Here is a 14,932-nt window from a genome sequence, read left to right as displayed (position 1 = left end):
TGCCCTAGAACACTGGTATTTACAATTATTATGCCCTAGAACACTGGTATTTACAACTATCTATAATACTTAATTATTCCATAGAGGTACAAAAAATTCCACAGGAGACAGAGAACAAAAGGACACTTCTGCAGCAGTTCCTCACCACTGCTCAACCAAGGCCATTCGCTTTGTGTCTGTTTTATTTAAAGCTCCCTTGTGACTTTTCAGTTGATCTGTTCCTTGCTGAAACAACTTCTATGTCAAAGTAAATCCTCATATCTATGGTTTTAGAAATAGTCACTTAATTCAACAACTTTATTTTTTAAATTGAAATTCCTGATACCTAGTGTTAAAATTGTTTGAAATGCCATATCACTGCTTTTGCAACTAATGATTTTTCTTAAAGCACTCCTTTGGATTTCAAATAGTTTCCATGGGAAATTAGATTGAAACTAAATAAGCTTTAGCTATTAAGTATTTGAATCAATTTTAAAGCAGGAAAACAATATAAACACATTTCCAGAAATGATTGTTCATTTAAAAAAAAAAAAAGAGTTGACAGCCTTTGGCTCATACATCACACTTATGCATTTCCTTACTGAACATGACAATGCTGGATTTGACTGTGTGTGATGGTGAGATGTGCTGGCTCACAAAATAATGTTTATTAGGAACTAAATGATGGTTTTTGAGTAGCATTTAAGTGTGAATCTCATCAGCTATGATCAAAAGAGCCCCGCTGTCACAAACCATTCTACATAAAGACCCATCACCAGTCTTTAACAACAAACAGTTTTAGAAGTTCTGGAGAATTGTGCCTTGTACAAAATAGGTGCATAATCTTACGTGGTTTAACCTGAATGTCCTCCTCATCACTGCTTCAGTTTTAGTTATAACTAAGTTCCTAGGAAATGTTGTCCATTGAAATATCACCTGTACTACTTTATTAATACCCTTTTCTGGTGGGTCTTCATGAATCATCATTGCTTAGTCACTTTAACCTAACACATACTTTTATAGGAAAAGTAATCTCTGTGAGTAATCAAAGAATAGTAGCTGAATAACCCTGAATGTTAGTAATAGAGACCCCATTTATCCATACAGGATCATGGATACATGAAACAATAATAGCAATGCTGCCTGTAGATAGGAATAGTAACTCACACTTAAATGCTACTCAAAAACCATCATTTAGTTCCTAATAAACATTTTTTTGTGAGCCAGCACATCTCACCATATTGTATCTATGCATTTCCAACACAATTATCCCTCTATCTTTATAAATTATAATAATGTAATTTGTCATAGTGACAGAATAAGAATCCAAGTATCTTGATTCTGTGTATACTCAGCTACTAACATTTTCTGAGTATTCATCCTGTGTATCTCCAAGTGCTTACTCCACTTCCTACCCTGTGACAAACAGAGTTCACCTCTGTGGACCCTTATCTGCTCTCTTTTTTTTAAAAAACTGCTGGTTTCCAGACAGGAGTGTTGCTTTCAATACATATCTAGTAGATGACTTCCTTTCTCTTGGGTCATGGTTATCTACAACTGCTTTCTTCCTCAGGTCACAGCTTGTGTCTGTGGTTAGTCTAACCCTTCTGTGGTTAGTCATTAATTGGTCCTGGCAAGTCTTTCCTCCTCTTGCATCTTTAGGGTAAGGTTTAATAATTGCTTCTAGTTTTTTCTAGTCCTGGAGAATGTTGTGGGAGTGGCTTTCATGATCCCACTTCCCACTGCTGTGTATACTTTTTTTTACTGATTTCCCTTCAAGCACCCCTTCAGTGGTCTGGTTCCTACTGACACATTGATACATTTGTGAGCTATTCTTTATATTCTATAAACGGATAAAAATATCAACACATAACGCATAATAATATGTTTTTTCTTTTGTTTTATAGATATTAATCATTAGCTAGAGAATCAGGATAGTATTAAAGTATTTCATGTTTTTTATATGAACAATGTTTTCTGCTTTGAAATAAATTATGTAAACCACAAACATGAATATCCAAAACCAAAATTGAATCCAGGCACGGTGATGTATGCCTTTATTTAGCATAGGCAGGCAGATCTCTGTCAGTTCAAAGTTAGCCTTCTTTACACAGTAAGTTCCAGGTCAGCCAGGGATACATAGTAAGACACTCTATCAAAATAAATGGATGATACATACATAGATAGATGATACATATACAGACTGACAGACAGATAGATGACAAAGTTAAGAGCAACTACTCAGTAGAAAATGCTCCCTGAAATAAAGAAAACACCTGTTTTCCAAAGACAAATGTAGCCAGTTCTATATGTACAATTCCATGTACATAATCAAGTTCTACATGTACAAATTCAATTATTCACCAAAGTTGTGTCTGCACTAAATATGCAAGTTCTAGTTTTCTTGCCATTCATCTCTAAAAATACAGCATATCAACTACTTCCCTAACATTCACATTGTATTAGTTATTATGAAAACTTGAGGAATGATTGAAAGTATGCTAAAGAATATGTATAGCTTATGTGCAAGCACACACTATGTAACAGAACTATGGGCATTGTGGAGTGTGCCATTTGAGAGGAGTTTCTGGAAGCATTTTCAGAGTCCCTTGTGAATACTGACAGGCTACCACATGGACACAAGTGATGTGTTGGCTGTTTTCCTATCTGCCCTCATATCTATTGAGTAATTCTTTGTTTCGATTTTTTATAAGGTAGTCAATTGTTCCAGCTACATTGTAAAATGAAGATGGGCAAGGAGATACTGAAAGTCTTGGAGGTAGGAAGAACAAAAAAACAACCCAGAATCATTTTTCTTCCCCTGGTATTCCCAAACATCTGGTACTTTGGTTTTGTAATACACATGTTACCATTTCCCTTTTATCCTTAAGAGGGCAGGTCACTTCCTGCTGTTTCCACTCTCTGATTGACTTTAAGACTATTTTATTCGCTTTCACATTCACTCTATAACCAATTCCCTGAATTAAATTCCTTCCATTGAAAAGTCATGTAGTATTTATTTTTGTTTTGTTTGTTTTGTTTTGTTTTTCTCCAGAGAGCTTCTGAACTAAAATAGCTGTGAGAAGAAATAATTCCAAGTTACCTCAGAGTAAAGGGTTGGGAAAAGATTTTCCAATCAAATGGGTCCAAAAACAAGCTGGTGTAGCAATCCTAATATCTAACAAATTAGACTTCAAACTAAAAATCAATCAAAAGAGATGAAGAAAGGCATTTCATACTTATCACAGGAAAAGTCCACCAAGATGAAGCCTCAAATATGAAGGCACCCACATTTGTAAAAATAACATTACTAAAGCTCAAACCACACATAAAATAACACACACTTATAGTAGGAGACTTCAACACCCCGCTTTCACCACTAGACAGGACCACCAGACAGAAATTTAACAAAGAAACAAACATTCTAACAGAAGTTATGAGCCAACTGGCTTTAACAGATATCTATAGAATATTCCATCCAAACACAAAAGAATATACCTTCTTCTCAGAGCCACATGGAACCTTCGCTAAAATTGACCACATAATTGACAACAAAGCAAACCTCCACAGATACAAAAGAATTGAAATAACTCCCTGTATCTTATCAGATCACCATACATTAAAGTTAGAATTCAACAGCAATACAAATTGCAGAAAACCTACAAACTCGTGGAAATTGAATAACACCCAATTGCACCATTCCTGGGTTGAGGAAGAAATAAAAAAGAAATTAAAGACTTCCTAGAATTTAATGGGAATGTAGACACAACATACCCAAACTTATGGGACATTCTGAAAGCAGTGCTAAGAGGAAAGTTCATAGCACTAAGTGCCCACATGAAAAAACTGGAGAATAGTCACACCAGAGAATTGAGAGAACACTTGAAAGCTTTAGAGCAAAAAGAAGCAAACTCACCACAGAGGAGTAGATGCCAGGAAATAATCAACCTGAGGGCTGAAATCAATAAAGTAGAAACTAGGAAAACATTACAAAGAATCAAAGAAACAAAGAGTTGGTTCTTTGAGATCAACAAGATAGACAAACCTCTATCCAAATTAACCAAAAAGCAGAGAGAGAGCATGCTAATTAATAAAATCAGAAACAAAAGGGGGGATATAACAACAGACACTGAGGAAATCCAGAGAATCATCAGGTCATACTTTGAAAACCTGTACTTCACAAAATTCGAAAATCTTCAGGAAATGGACAATTTTCTGGATAGATATAACTTTCCAAAATTAAGCCGAGAACAGGTAAGCAGTTTAAATCGACCTATAACCCCTAATGAAATAGAAGCAGACATCAAAAGCCTCCTAAACAAACAAACAAAAAAACAAACAAAAAGCCCAGATGGTTTCACTGCAGAATTCTACCAGAAATTCAAAAAAGAGCTAATACCAGTACTCCTCAAATGCTCCACACAATAGAAGCAGAAGGGACATTGCAAAACTCTTTTCACCAGGCTACAATCACTTTAATATCCAAGCCACACAAAGATACAACTAAAAAAGAGAACTATAGACCAATATCTCTCATGAACATTGATGCAAAACTACTCAACAAAATATTGGCGAATCAAATCCAAGAACACATCAGTAAAATCATCCACTATGATCAAGTAGGCTTCATCCCAGGGATACAAGGATGGTTCAACATACAAAAATCCATCAATGTAATCCACCATATAAGCAAACTGAAAAAGAAAAACCACATGATCATCTCACTAGATGCTGAAAAAGCCTTTGACAAAATCTAACATCCCTTCATGATAACAATCTTGGAGAGAGCAGGAAAAAACAGGAACATGTCTAAACATGATAAAAGCAATACACACCAAGCCAACAGCCAACATCAAAGTAAATGGAGAGAAACTGAAAGTGATTCCTCTAAAATCAGGTCCACTCTCTCCATATCTCTTTAATATTGTACTTGAAGATGTAGCTAGAGCAATAAGACAAGAAAAGGAGATCAAAGGGATACAAATTGGAAAGGAGGAAGTCAGACTTTCACTATTTGCAGATGATATGATAGTCTACATAAGTGACCTGAAAAACTCTACCAGGGAACTCCTACAACTGATAAACACCTTCAGCAATGTAGCAGGATACAAAATTAACACAAAAAAATCAGTAGCCATACTATATACAGATGATAAATCCAATGAGAAAGAAATCAGGGAAACATCACCCTTCACAATATCCACAAGCCACATAAAATATCTTGGAGTAACTATAACCAAAAAAGTGAAAGACCTGTACAATAAGAACTTTGAGTCTTTAAAGAAAGAAGTTAAAGAAGATACCAGAAAATGGAAAGTTCTCCCATGCTCTTGGATAGGTAGAATCACCATAGCAAAAATGGCAATCTTGCCAAAAGTAATCTACAGAGTCAACAAATTCCCCATCGAAAATCCCAACACAGTTCTTCACAGACCTGTGAAGAACAATACTCAACTTTATATGGAAAAACAAAAAACCCATAATAGCCAAAACAACTCTGTACAATAAAGGGTCTTCTGGAGGCATCACCATCCTTGACTTCAAGCTCTATTATAGAGCCATAGTTGTGAAAACGGCTTGGTATTGGCACAAAACAGGACAGATAGACGAATGGAATCGAATTGAAAATCCTGATATTAATCCACACACCTACAAATACCTTATTTTTGACAAAGATACTAAATCTATACAATGGAAAAAAGATAGCATCTTCAACAAATGGTGCTGGCACAACTGGATTTGGACATGCAGAAGATTGCAGATAGATTCTTATCTGTCACCATGCACAAAACTTAAGTGCAAATGTATCAAAGATCTCAACATAAATCTAGCCACACTGAATCTTCTAGAAGAGAAACTGGGAGATACCCTTGAAAGAATTGGCACAGGAGACAGCTTCCTGAACATTACACCAGTAGCACAGACCTTGAGATCTGCAATTAATAAATGGGATCTCCTGAAACTGAGAAGCTTTTGTAAGGCAAAGGACACAGTCAGTAAGACAAATCGACAGACCACAAAATGGGAAAAGATCTTCACAAACCCCACATTTGACAGAGGGCTGATTTCCAAAATATACAATGAACTCAAGGAGCTAGTCTCCAAAACACCAAACAATGAAATTAAAAAGTGGGGTACAGAACTAAATAGAGAATTCTCAACAGAGGAATCTGAAATGGCTGAAAGACACTTAAGAAAGTGCTCAAAATCATTGGCCATCAGAGAAATGCAACTCAAAACAACTCTGAGATACCATCTTACACTGGCCAGAATGGCTAAAATCAAAAACACCAATGACAATCTATGCTGGAGAGGATGTGGAGAAAAAGGAAATCTCCTCCATTGCTGGTGGGAGTGCAAACTTGTAAGACTGCTTTGGAAATCAGTATGGCAGTTGCTCAGAAAAATGGGAATTAGTCTACCTCAAGATCCAGCAATTCCTCTCTTGGGCATATACCCAAATAATGCATGTTCTACAACAAGGACATATGTTTAACCATGCTCATAGCAGTATTGTTTGTAATAGCCAGAACCTGGAAGCAACCTAGATGCCCCTCAACTGAAGAATGGATAGAGAAAATGTGGTACATTACACAATGGATTACTACTCAGCAGAAAAAAACAATGAAATCTTGAAATTCACAGGCAAATGGATGGAACTAGAAGAAACCATCCTGAGTGAGGTAACCCAGTCACAAAAAATACAAAACAAAAACAAAAACAAAAACAAAAAAATGAAACAAAACCAAACATGGTATGTACTCACTCATATATGAATTTTAGACATAGAGCAAAGGATTACCAGCCTATAATCCTCTTCACCAAAGAAATTAGGAAACACGAAGGACTCAAAGGGAAAAATGCATGAACCCCAGGAATGGGAAGGGGCAGGAACTTCTGAGCTAATTGGGAGCAGGAGGGTAGGGGAGAAGGAGATGCCAGAATGAGAGCAAGAGAAGAGGAAAGGAGAGGATGAAATGGAGGAGCAGAAATATTGAGTTGGGGGAAGAATAGAGGAGATCAGAATGAGAGATACCATATTAGAGTGAGTCATTATAGGCCCGAGGAGAGATCTGGCACTAGGGAGATTTCCAGAGACCTACAAGGATGACAGTCTAGGCAATGGTGGAGAGGATGGCCTAAATGCCCTTCCTCTATGATGAGACTGGTGACTAATTTTTATGCCATCCTAGAGCTCTTATCCAGTGGCTGATGGAAGCAGACACAGATATACACTGAACTGAACTCTGGAACCTATTTGCAGAAAGGGAGGAATGATGATGAAGGGGTCAGTACCAGGCTGGTGTAATCCTCAGAAATGGCTGGCCTGAACAGGGGGAGCACATTGACCCCAGACTGCTGTCTGGGAGGCCAGCACGGACTGATCCAGACCCCTGAACATGGATGTCAATGAGGAGGCCTCTGCAACTTTAGGGGGCCCCTGATAGTGGATTAGTATTTTTCCCTGGTGTAAGAAGGGACTTTGAGTGCCCATCCCGTGTCTTGGCCTGGACACATGGGGGAGGGCTAGGCCCGGCCCAGGATAATGTGGTGGACTTTGGGGAGCCCCTGTCCAGGGCCCTACCCAGCCTGGGAAGTGGATGGTTGATGGGGTGTGAGGCAGGTGGGAGATTGGCGGGGAGGGAGAGGGCGAGGGGAGGGAGAGGGAGGAGGGATTGACATGTGAAGCAAGCTTGTTCTTAATTTGAATTAATAAAAAAAATTACAAAAACATAAATAAATAAATAAATAAATAAATAAGTAAAAAGAAATAATTCCAAGCAAAATAGAAGAGTATGCTACTTATTACCAACCAGTCCATCAGCAGTACCTGATTAAGTCCAGAGGCTGATGCTTGTACCACATTCCCCAGCGTGCCCATCGCTCATACAACAGATGTCGGTTATTCTGAGGTCCATGGGTTTTGATGGGCAGACTACTCTTATAGGCTCCCTGAGACAGATACAATAACATAAGTTGGAGTCCAGTCTCTTATCAAAGTTTGAACTGAATATGGACTAATGTATCCCTAACGAGTTTAATTTATTAACATATAAAATAATTAAATATTATATACTCAGGCCCACCACTGGAATAGTAAATACCATTATCATTGGAAATATGATAGTTTTGTGAAAATGTTTTAAGTAATCCTTCAAGTAATTTGGACCCCTTTTTCTTAAGTAAATGAGACTTTATATTTCACTGTTTGGAACTTAGGATCTTTTCATTAAAAATGACAAAATTAATGCAATCTTCCATTAAGAAATTGAATATCATTCTGATTTAAGAAGTGAACTAGACACAGAAAAGTCTTTTTTTACTTATAGAATAAATATTTGCTAAAAACACCACAGAATTATAACCTTTAGGCCCACATATGTGCTTAAATTCCAGGGTCCTGAAAATTTATTTTTGATATTTCATAATTTAAGCATTTAAAACAGCATTTTCTTTCAAATGGGCTTCATATGGTTGAAGGCTCCCTAATCTCTAGGGCTGAGATTATTTATGATGCTTTCTTGACATCTTATGCTCTGGTTTGCAGGTGCTTTGAGGCTGCAAGTGTATAACATATGCTCATACTATTTCTGAGTCTTCAATAAAATAGAAAATTAGGTAAAGTGTGATACACATTCAAAATTCCAGCTCAGGGTTGCCCATGTATTTAAATCCTAACAATTGAAAGCTAAAGAGAAGAATGAAAAACAATATTGATTGCAGTTGCATAACATCCACTGGGACTACTATTTGCTCTTGAACCTAGATTGCTGCCTGCCGGATACATATTGAAAAGATGAATAGCAAAATTGCAGCTCTTTTGCAGTCACTGCTAACAGATCTAAATAGATAACATTCACCCAGCTTTAGTGGTTAGACCATGTACATTTCTAGATGCTAAAATTTAGTTTACCTACAATACCCTACACTTAACAACTACTACACTGCTCTAGCCTGACAGTGTCAAACTGTAGGCTGCAAGGGAGAACTGACTGAAAAGATAACACTAATTTACTCATGCAGTTGTGAGGCTTTCTGAAGGCTTGAACATTGCCAATCATCCCTAATAACTATTTTGATTGACCCTCCTCCATGAGGCATCCTTGGAAGAATAATATATTTGACTCATGGCTTAGAAAAAGTTTTCTCATATATGTGCATCTCTGGCCAATTGGTTTTCCTTTTCCTACCCATTTTCACTAAAAGGATTTGTCATGTTCCTCAAGCTGCTGACGTTTTTGTAAGACAAAAAACAAACAAACAAAAAACAAAAACCCCTCAACTAGGAATAAAAATTATGAGGCTGGGTTTAATATCCAGCATCAATCAAAAAGGAAGACATACATTTTAAAGTATCCTTATCAGACTACAGATTAATAAATTGACTTTATTTTCTTCTTTGTATATCTTGCTTTTCTCCCATGAGTAAGTAGCAATTCAAATCTATAGATAATTCCTGAGCCCATTTCATTGTGTCTCAATTTTCTTTTTCATATTTATAGTTTAACAATGGGACTTCTTATTCCTTTTGCATATTTGTGTCATGTATTTACATTTCAAATAATTTATATATGTATATTAAAAACACTATTGTCAACAACCCCGCTTTGACAGCTACCAAATTTCCCATGAGAAACAAAAGTCAGCTGTCAGTGCACAAGTTAATTATGCAGAGAAAATTACTGTGCCCAAGAGAATAAACCAAACCTTCCTTTGTTAAATGACTTCTTGAGCTGTGCTTCTCTGATCACTTTAGTTTGCCATTTACTATGGGGTATTTGAAATGGCATTTAATTTTTCTAAGCTGTATTCTCTATATTTCAAGAGAGAATTATGTTTACTTCCTTCCTTCAGTCACAATCACTGTAAAACCTGTGCTGGCTTAGCACATGAAATATATGAACAAATCCCGGGAAAATTGGGGTTGTTTCAAGTGAGAGACAGTCCATATCAAACATTTAACTCATTGACAAATACAACATTTACATTTCATTTTATCTACTAACAGTTAAACACGGCTGCAAATTCCTCATATGCTCTAACTTTTGAGCTCATTGCATTAACTTTGTAAATCAAAGAGTGACGGCTTTTGAAAGTACCAAAGTGAAACTTCTATTTTATTTAAAAATGTAACATAAGTTAAAATATATTGTGTATAGCAGAGGTCAAGGAGAAGCTCAACAGATGCTATTTTAGTTGATTAGGGCCATCCAGTTAAAACTTGGACCGAGGCAATCTGGCTGGTAGGTAATACACGGAGGTTTTGATTGCGGTCTTGGTTTTGATTTTCAGATATTTTAAAATAATAAATTCAAGCCAGGAACTTGCCTTATTTGGAAGGGTTGTGCATTTCAAGCAGGATGAAGCATTGTTTGTTGCAGCGGAACAGAGGACAGCTAGAATGTTAAGCTGCTCTGGTGGAGGATGGTGTTCTTCCCATAAAACAAACTTTAGATATATTTTGGGGTTGATGGGCCACTGTGAAGCTGAGAGATGGTAATAGGGTTTCAATGGACTGCTCTAGGCGAGGACATCCACATCTAAATGAATGAAAGTGTTCAGGCACTGTGATGGTTTTAATGATAAATGGTCTCATATGGTCTTAGGCATTTGCAAACTTGGCTCTCAAGTTGGTGAAGTTGATTGAGAAGGTTTAGGAGGTGTGGCCAGGAGAGGAAGTAAGCAATCTCCATAGGCTTTGTGAGTTTATGGTCTCATCCGAGTTCCTTTCTCTGCTTGGGTCAAGACCATGATGGAGAAAGCCCGAGATAGTTGACCTGAACTAGATCGAGCTCACGGACTGACAGCTGGGAAACCTGAATGGGACCCAACTAGGCCCTCTGAATATGGGTGGCAGTTATGTGACTTGATTCGTTTTTTGGAGTATGGGCACTGGCAATGACACCAGGACCTACCCCAGGGGCATGAAGTGGCTTTTTGGAGCCCATTACTTACGATGGATATCTTGTTCCACCTTGATACAGGGGGAAGGGCTTGGTCCTGCCTCAACTTGGTATGCCAGACTTTGTTGATTACCCAAGGAAGGCTTTACCCCCTTAGAGGAGTGGGTGGCAGGTGGGCCGGGTGGGAAGCCGGAGGAGGGGTTAGTATGTAAAATATAAATGTTTTAAAATAAAATAAAGGAGTGAGTTCTCAGCACGCTGCTCCAGCCATCATTCCTGCTGCTTGCTGCCACGCTGCCTCACTTCGTGGATTCTAACCCTCTAGAAATCGAAGTCCAAATAACCTTTTCTTCCATAAGTTACTTGTCATGGTGTTTAATCACAGCAGCAAAAAATAAACAATACTGTCTCACAATAGGAAAATATTTTATTTTTATTAAATGAAAAAGGTCTTTCAAAATTACCTCGTGTGGGGGGAATGCTGCTATGTATGAACCATTATTTATAAGCTTGCGGATACCTAGAAAGAGAACAATAAATCTGAGTCAATTTCAATGAAGGCTTTCCTTTAAAGCATATATAAGCACAAATGCAACACAGAATCATTTTAAGACTTATAGTGATTCAAATGACTTCCATATCCAGGTCAACTATAGGGACAGTATTTCTGAGAAAGAGATTGGTATTCAGCCTAGGTGTGTCCTTAAGGCATTATTCACAAGATATGGCACTGTTTTCGTCTACCTCCCTCTGAATACAACAACGTTTAGTCAAAGAAGAATTTTCTACTCCCAACATTTGACAGGAAAGATCGTTGCATTGAGGAACTTTTGTTTATGCTAAATTGAAAGGACATAAAATGTCACACTCAGATTTGTCATCTCAGTGAAAGTATCATAACGTTTTCTTTTGAGAATGAGCAATGAGAAAAACTTTCTGGAGAAGATGTTTAGTTGTAATGTTATTTCTTAACATCCATGAAAAAAATATTTGTACAGGTGAAATATGGAACCCTTTATTATGGTGCAAACACAATTACATAAGGTGCTCATTAAATAATGTTAATTTAATGAATACATGTATTAGACTGTTGTGTAGGAATTTGCAACATGATTTTCATGTATTACATTGTGACTTGAGAAAAATTTTTTAAAGCATAAAATACATATTTATATTTTGAAGCAATTTATTTTTACCATTTTTCTATAAATTTATCAGTGTGATTAGGTATGCTTTTATTTTGTTTTATCTCTTCTGTGTTTAGCATATTTTCCATCAAGGGCATGATACTTTTATAATCATTTAAAATATTAGTTAAATAAATAAGCACAATTTCCCATCACAAAGGAAAATTTTCAGCTCATATTCTGGGTGTCTTAATTTTAATATTCTCATTGTTTTGGGTGAAGTTTTAGTGTCTAAGGTTTTGATTGCTGAATCACAAATGAATTGTTAGCCAGAAATAAACTGGACCCTGAAGATTCTTCTTCATGTAGTAAATAAGAAACACGATTTTTTTTTATCAGTGTTGTTCTCTATCCTAGCACTGTCAGCAAAGAATGGTGACAGATACCATGGGCTGTCAATTTTTAATTTCAAAGAATTTAGAACATTTGGCTAACATTGATTTCTTCACTGCTGCAATTTAGCTTCACAATGAAAAAGGTCAATTTATGTGTTAGCTTTGTTTTGTTTTCAATTCTGTGTAAGGTTTGCAATTTTGTTTATCTCATTGTGGTTGCAAAACTCTCAATTTTCTTTTGTGTTACATATGTACTAAATTGTACCATCAAATGACACAAAATTTCAAAACAAGTCAAAATAAGTGACCACTTAACATTCCAGAAATAATCTCGCATTAGGTTGCTTACATATTCTTCTAAATTCTCATTCATCTTTGTCTCTGTCTATTAAGAAAATGGAATCAAACTTGCCTAATAGTTTTGTAATTTTCTTTTCTTAGTGAATCAAGAAAAGCTTTCAAAGGTAATTTGATCTAGGAACTAATATTAATTTCCAAATATAAAATCTGTGCCACAAACTACTCAACATACAGCACATAAGAAATTAAATTATATGAGTATATATTTACAGATAGAGGCTCCAGACATTATATTGATAAAGAAAATACATAATTTTTAATGGGTGGATGTAACATATTTAATTTTTAATTTTTTATTTTAATTTATATAATATTTAAAAATATATAATAATTTTTATTTTAATTTAACTTTTAATTTTTTATTATAATGCCATGCTCTTCCTTTTCTACACATACCTTCATTAGAAAAGTGGAGTAGTTTAGGATGAGTTTTGATCTTGGGTATTTGTATCCTTCACATTTTTATACATTGGCTAAATACCTCAAATATTTTTATGAAAAGTAGCAACACAAAATACTCATAGAAATTGTGTTTAATGTGTTAAGCATTTCATAATTAGTGACTGGAGGTAAAAACCTTCATTTCTTATGAACCTCTAACTCCAAAAAAGCTTTTTAAAAATATTTTTAGCTATGTCTGTGAAGTAATGTTCTTACCCACTTTTGATATTCCATTTTCATATTTGGTGCGCTCCAGCATGTGATACACTATCCTGCTTCGAGTAGCATTGCTGAAGAAGGTGTCCTTATTGTTTATTATGAAGCTGTTAAGATGAAGGGATTGGTTTTAATATTCAGAGCAGAACATAAAATCTAGTCAGAATTATAAATTCCTGGGTAACCACCCATCTGCCTCTATAATTAAAGACAATGAATGTAAAGCATTCTAGGATGAGAAAGAAGTCCTCCTCTTTGACAAAAATAAACTGACAGTTAAAAATAAGTACTTATAGAAAATGCAGAGAAGATCAAATATTCATTTTAGCATCTTCTTTCAGCTTGTAAAGAGGTCTCTCTCGGTATTCTCAAAGGTCTTGTTTATTGCAGAGTAAGAAAAAAATTCACCATTTGCTGGCTGGTGTTTGTACCACCTAAGCCATGTTGTTCTGGATAGGCTTCATTAAAAATTGAGATTATCCCCCATGCAACACATTACATTCTATCTTAACCAGTTTTCAGAGTTTCATGATGTCCCATAATTCTTTTTTTTCTATTCCCTTGATACCCTAAAATGCCCCTGTGTGGAAAGAGTAGCAAGGGGCCTTTTGACTGTGGATGATATGGAAAGCAAAGGGGGATTTCACAAGGAAAGGATGGATCTGTTTAAATGTGTTCTTTATAAGTACTGGGAGTTTCCATCAGTGGAATGAACTGGATCTTACTGGACTGGTGACGCTCTCTGCTTCTAGGCACTTTATCTCTGTGAATGATGAATTCTGTCAGACATTTCATCTGGGATATTAATTGTCCTATCCCTTGTTTCCTCCTCACCCTCCATATCCAAAGAGTTACCAAGCTAAGTAACTTTCCTGTAGAACCAGTCTCCATGGTGCTGCTACCCTTTTCCTGGGTGTCATTGCTCCTGGTCTAGATTGTGACACAACTGTCTTCTTAACAGGTTTTATTATTTTTATAATTGTAATTAGACAAATTTTAAATTAGGAACAAGCTTCTTTTACATGTCAATCCTAGTTCCCTCACACTCCCCTCCTTCTATGCCCCCACCCCCACCCCTTTATCCCATGCCCTTTCTGCTCTCCAGGGAGGGTGAGGCCTTCCATGGGGGGGAAATCTTCACAGTATATCATAGCATTTGGAGCAGGGCCTAGACCCTCCCCTGTGTGTCTAGGCTGAGAGAGTATCCCTCTATGTGGAGTGGGCTTCCAAAGTCCATTCCTGTACTAGGGATAAATACTGATCCACTACCAAAGGCCCCACAGATTGATTGCCCAGACCTCCAAACTGACATCCTCGTTCAGGGGGTCTGGAACAGTCCTATGCTTGTTTCCCAGTTATCCGTCTTGGGTCCATGAGCTCCCCCTTGTTCAGGTCAGCTGTTTTTGTGTTTCTCTCCAGCCTGGTCTTGACCCCTTTGCTCATCACTCCTCCTTCTCTGCAACTGGATTCCAGAGTTCAACTCAGTGTTTAGCTGTGGGTGTCTACTTCT

The 14,932-nt window shown here is 36.7% G+C and overlaps 1 protein-coding gene across 1 annotated transcript in view; it reads right to left on the bottom strand.

The window, feature by feature from the left end:
- Ano3 (anoctamin 3) overlaps positions 1–14,932 on the bottom strand; it is a 321,996-nt gene that overhangs the window by 86,798 nt on the left and 220,266 nt on the right. The window contains exons 10-12 of the mRNA XM_027422285.2: positions 13,423–13,529; positions 11,348–11,403; positions 7,811–7,932 (exon numbers count right to left, since the gene is read on the bottom strand). Coding sequence (XP_027278086.2) covers positions 7,811–7,932; positions 11,348–11,403; positions 13,423–13,529 — 285 coding nt within the window. The remainder of the gene's footprint in view (positions 1–7,810; positions 7,933–11,347; positions 11,404–13,422; positions 13,530–14,932) is intronic.

Source organism: Cricetulus griseus, chromosome 6, assembly GCF_003668045.3.
Source record: "Cricetulus griseus strain 17A/GY chromosome 6, alternate assembly CriGri-PICRH-1.0, whole genome shotgun sequence".
NCBI classification, from domain to species: domain Eukaryota; kingdom Metazoa; phylum Chordata; class Mammalia; order Rodentia; family Cricetidae; genus Cricetulus; species Cricetulus griseus.
The sequence above is the reverse complement of the archived record's forward strand: the minus strand, read 5'-3'. Positions and strand labels throughout refer to the sequence as shown.